Source organism: Haplochromis burtoni, unplaced genomic scaffold (genome assembly GCF_018398535.1).
Source record: "Haplochromis burtoni strain Fernald_Lab_line unplaced genomic scaffold, NCSU_Asbu1 Contig_417, whole genome shotgun sequence".
In the NCBI taxonomy this organism is placed as follows: Eukaryota; Metazoa; Chordata; class Actinopteri; order Cichliformes; family Cichlidae; genus Haplochromis; species Haplochromis burtoni.
Genome location: NW_024582778.1, coordinates 425,053 through 430,376, shown reverse-complemented (window position 1 = coordinate 430,376; position 5,324 = coordinate 425,053). Strand labels below are relative to the sequence as shown.

Genomic DNA, 5,324 nt, shown 5'->3' with positions numbered 1-5,324 from the left:
ATACAGAGAAAAACCCAACAATCATATGACCCCCTATGAGCAAGCACTTTGGCGACAGTGGGAAGGAAAAACTCCCTTTTAACAGGAAGAAACCTCTGGCAGAACCAGGCTCAGGGAAGGGCGGGGCCATCTGTTGGGGTAAGAGAAGGATGAAAGACATGCTATGGAAGAGAGACAGAGGTTAATAACAGATATGATTCAATGCAGAGAGGTCTATCAACGCATAGTGAGTGAGAAAGGTGACTGGAAAGGAAAAACTCAATGCATCATGGGAATCCCCAGCAGCCTACGTCTATTGCAGCATAACTAAGGGAGGATTCAGGGTCACAGTTTTTAATACAGTTTTTCCTGTATTAATTTGACCTTATTGTTCATTTTGAACTGACAACAGTGTGTTTGTTGCTTTTGATGTCCATGTCAAGTTTGGTCTTAAATCTTATTAATTAGGACTTGAATAGTAATACGTTTAACTTAACAGTATTAATTAAGTAAAAGCATAAACTGATTTGATTATAGCATCTGGAATCAAACCGTTTTCTCTGCTTTGTCCTGACAGTGTTTCATGAACAGTATCCTGCAGTGTCTTAGCAACACACAAAGCCTGCGAGACTACTGCCTGCACAACTCCCACCGCAGAGACCTTAACAACAACAGCCGCACCAACACAGCCCTCATGGAAGGTGAGAGACATGTCACACAGGCCCCTTAGAGTCCAAAACAAACTCTCCTCACAGCGGTCCACCAGCAGCACACTCATTCCCCCCTACCCCCCGCATCTCTGTAAGATTTGCACATTTCACCTGAAAGCATGTTAGAAGAGGTAAAAACAAGAGTGGTTTTCTTGGTCTTTTAAGAGTTTGCATGAAAAAGAGTCCTACCTTCATTTCATTCCACTGTGACACAAGCATTTTACGTCCCAGCATGTGTGAATAACCTTAGCTGCTGCTGTGTTGGTAGAATTTGCCAAGCTGCTACAGACCATGTGGACATCATCCAGCAGTGAGGCTGTCAGCCCGTCCGAATTTAAAACACAGATCCAGAGATATGCTCCCAGATTTGTGGGATACAAGTAAGCTTTGTAATCATTTTATTTTTTATTTTCTGTTTTTTTGTGACCTGATTTTGATTTTCATAGCCCTAACTGTTTTGGTGTATCACAGCCAACAGGATGCTCAGGAGTTCCTGCGCTTCCTCCTGGACGGCCTGCACAACGAGGTCAACAGGGTCACTGTGAGGCCGAGAGGCACTGTGGAGGACTTCGACCACCTGCCGTGAGTAATCAGACCGACACGTGCGCGTGTACCTGCACTGAGTCACACTAACACTGTTTTGTTTTGTTTTTAAAAGTGGACTTTGTTAGCTGGAGATGAGGATGTGTTTGGAAGTTTCACAGATGAACAGTACAACTGTTTATTGTATTTTATTAGAGTTTTTACTCATACGTAACCAGCCTGAATCACATTAGCTTAGTAATTCAAAAACATCAGGGCCAAATCTCTGAATAGGTTATGTGCAGCGTACAGTATGAATACAAGCCCCAAACCAAGACAGCACTAATCACTGAGGCCTCATCATTAATCTTTAATTCAAGGCCATGTGCAATAGTTTCACCTCCCATGCTGATTTGTTTCCTCTCTAGGGGCCACAAGCACTTAATGCTCCAGTTTTTCATTGATATAATTAACAGTTATCTAACCACGGTTTGTTTAAGGGTCAGAGTTAATTCCAGCAACTTCCAGTATTGCCCTAAAAACACATCCTCTCTGCTGCACTGTTAAAACTGCAGGAAAATATCTGCACACAGCATGAAAAAGTGTTTCACAGGAGGAAGTGTTTCTGTAAAGCATCTTTTTAATCCCCTAAAATGGTTCTTGGACACCTTGGTAGTTAAGATAAATTAGGCCAGGTTCTCTTGTTGCTTTTTGTTATTTTTGAAACCCTTTTACAGTGTCACAACAGCTCAGTATGATTTCCCCCATCTTAGCCATCTTCCTAACTATCAGCTGCCTGCTGGGGGCTCAGGCATTACATATGTACATGAAGTGTAAGCCTTACACTTCATGTAAGGCTTACACTTTCTAACTTCTAACTCATACTCCCCCCTCAGAGATGAGGAGAAAGGGAAGAAGATGTGGAGTAAATACCTGGAGCGAGAGGACAGTAAGATAGTAGGTGAGTAAATGGGCTGCAGCTCAGTTTTATTTGTCACCAATGTGAAAATTCACCTTGCACATACAAGACATAAACAGAACGTGGTTAAATGGAAATGAAAAGGAAGATAAACTTTCTCATCTGTTTCTTTGATGTACTCTTTGATCTGTGCTTCTCCAGACCTGTTTGTGGGACAGCTGAAGAGCTCATTGACCTGCAGCCACTGTGGTTTCTGCTCCACTGTCTTCGACCCATTCTGGGATCTCTCTCTGCCTATCGCCAAGGTTAGAGCACAGACTCACAGGTCCAGACAGGGACCTGTGTTTGTCCTTCTTACGTAACGCGTACCAGAAGGGCAGCAGACACAAATGTCAGCACAATCAGTGTATGAGTGTGTGGGTGTGTGTGTGTGTGTGTGTGTTTTATGATGATTTGCACTAAATATTGAAACACTTCCTGTGTCCACAGCTCCTAATATGAGCTTCTTCATTTCTTTCCTGTCTCTATTTGTTTTTGCTTCGTGTGTGTGAATGTAATGTGAATGCATCTGTGCTCAGAAGGGCTATGGTGAGGTGAGTCTGATGGACTGCATGCGACTCTTCACCAAAGAAGACGTCCTTGATGGGGATGAAAAGCCGGTAGGTGTTCACTGCTTGCACTGACAAAAAGAGCTTATGATAATCACCACTTTGACTTCATACTTTTCCTATCCAGTGTTGAGTTAGCACAGCTAACACAGAACATGAAATTTGTTTTATTTGTGCGTATAAGAGTTTATATTGTTTACTTTATAATTAAGCTAATTTCAGCTCCTTTTTTATTCTTAGACGATGACAGAATTGCATGATTCACAATTTAAAATAATCCCTATTAACATATACAGGGCTCGTTGCTGCCCCTAACTCAGTTGAGTTGATCCTCTGTTTGAAACAAGCTGCTTTAGTTCCTGTCCTTTTACGTCCACCCTTTCACTTCTATATTATTGGCTGCCCCTCGCCTGGCTTTAAGCCATTAAAAGAAGCCATAAGACTTCCTCCTGAACTTGCAATTGTAGGATTTCCAAAACCAAACTGCAAACCTAGCATTCAGTTCAATTTTATTTTTACAGCAACAGTTGCCTCAAGGCACTTTATATTGTAAAGTAGACCATACAACATAAATACAAGTAAAAAACACAATTCTCAAAACAAATTCATACTTTGACACACAAAGTGCACAACAATATGTTTACATCTGAATGAATCATAAATGACAGTAGAACTGTTTTTACAAATGTAAAGGTGTTGTTGGTCATGTTTAATGTGAGCATCCAGCAGTGTGACAGGACAAATATAAAAATAAGAAAAAACTGTATTTCTTCAGAAACTCTTCATATACATGTAATTAGAGGAGTTACACTGCCCTACAAAGGCAGAGCAAAGTAACTGCAGAAGCAGCAAATTTAGGAAAACTGGTTTGGAATTTTCCTGTTCAACAACAAACTGTAAAATGCTTATAAAGTAATTCAAATTAAAAAATTCCTCCCACAGAACTTACACAGCATCTAAAAGGGAAACTATCTATAAACTGCAGTTTGTTTTATGCTCAGTACAAATGTAAGCTGCACATAGATGGTCAGAGATAGTTTAGACTGAGTGAGTAACTTGTGCTTTTTATCTTGTGTGGTGGTTCCTCTATGATTCCTGTTCTTAAACACTGACTGATCTTATTCTGTTTCTTCTCAAAGACGTGCTACAGATGTAAAGCCAGGAGGAGATGCACTAAAAAGTTCACAATACAGAAATTCCCCAAGATTTTAGTGCTGCGTATCCTTTGCTTTATTCATCACCTGCTGTGATGCTGTGCTGAGGCATGTGGGGTAGCTGAATGCTTTATTGAGATTTTATGACTTACTGCTTTGTATTCTGTTCTACTGAATTGCAAAAAGTGTTTTTCTAGTAATTAGCTGACCCTTAGCTATTCTGTTGCAGCTATGACAATAGCTGCAATAGAAAAGTGCTGTGAACAGTTAGCAGCAGACAGCCATGGAGGCAGGAAGTTGTCATGTCTGTAAGCCCAACAGTATAATTAAGTGAGTGAGCGCTGACAGTGCACATGATCAGATGTTTTAACGAGCTGCTAATTGGCTGTTATGAATTTGTCAAGTCACTGAGGTGATGGATGTGTCATTCTAAAGCCTCAGTGGAGTGAAGCCGTTCCGAGTAGTCATGTTGAATGTTGGCTTGATGTACAGTTTACTGTATGCAGAGCATCTGTTCCTTGACTCCCTTTCCTCTAAAGACCTGAAGCGCTTCTCTGAGGCACGAAGAACCAGCAAACTGTCCACATTTGTTAACTTCCCCATGAAGGATCTTGACCTGCGGGAGTTTGCCTCTGAAAACAGCAGTAAGTAATGAGCTTGTACTCTCCACGAGTGGACTGCCACAGAACGCTATGTTTACACTAAATGTAGAACTTTTCTCTCTGGCTCACAGAGAAGTTTATTCAGTGTTTAGGTGTGAGCTAGTTTCTGCCTTTGTGCTGTGAGGCAGCAGTTCAAGCCAATGCCCCAGATCTACAACATTAAAATAATGGTTTCTACATGAAACTATTCTCCATTCAGATTTTTTTCTAGTTCCATTATACTTTAATGGAGTATAATGGAAATAGATGGCCCCATATTCAAGTCATGGCCCATTGTGGTGAGCAATCACTACAGGCTATTGAGACAATATCTAGATTTGATTTTTGGGTGAACTGTCCCTTTAAACATGTGTTTTGTCACCTTGCAGTAAATGCAGTGTACAACCTGTACGCAGTGTCCAACCACTCAGGCACCACTATGGGCGGCCACTACACAGCCTACTGTCGCAATCCCAGCTCGGGAGAATGGTACACGTTCAATGACTCCAGGTAGGTTTGCCACAAATCTCACACAGACACACACATACACTTAGTGTTACTATGACAGTTCACTGTTCGTGTAGAAGATCATAGGAGCTATGTGGAGAAGTCAGCTCGTTGATAATGATAATTTTACAGGCTGTTATTGCTCTCACAAGCACACAAACACCCCCTGGCTAAGATAACAGAGTTGAGGAGTGATAGTAAGAGTTGCGGGTAGAGCAGGGCGATAAGGCCAAAAATATTTATCACGATATATATTTGAAAATTTGCGATAACGATATAACTGA

General features: G+C 41.2%; 1 protein-coding gene across 8 annotated transcripts in view; it reads left to right on the top strand.

Moving 5' to 3' along the window:
- The window catches only part of usp2a (ubiquitin specific peptidase 2a), a gene marked incomplete at its 3' end in the record, with an annotated part of 66,828 nt that extends 61,785 nt beyond the window's left edge, over nucleotides 1-5,043 (top strand). For all 8 annotated transcript variants that reach the window (XM_042213103.1, XM_005944709.3, XM_014340858.2 and 5 more), the window contains 9 exon segments: nucleotides 557-680; nucleotides 958-1,069; nucleotides 1,161-1,271; nucleotides 2,108-2,172; nucleotides 2,332-2,435; nucleotides 2,709-2,789; nucleotides 3,878-3,956; nucleotides 4,432-4,536; nucleotides 4,923-5,043. In XM_042213103.1, the coding sequence (XP_042069037.1) occupies nucleotides 557-680; nucleotides 958-1,069; nucleotides 1,161-1,271; nucleotides 2,108-2,172; nucleotides 2,332-2,435; nucleotides 2,709-2,789; nucleotides 3,878-3,956; nucleotides 4,432-4,536; nucleotides 4,923-5,043 (902 nt within the window).
- Nucleotides 5,044-5,324: the final 281 nt, after the last annotated feature.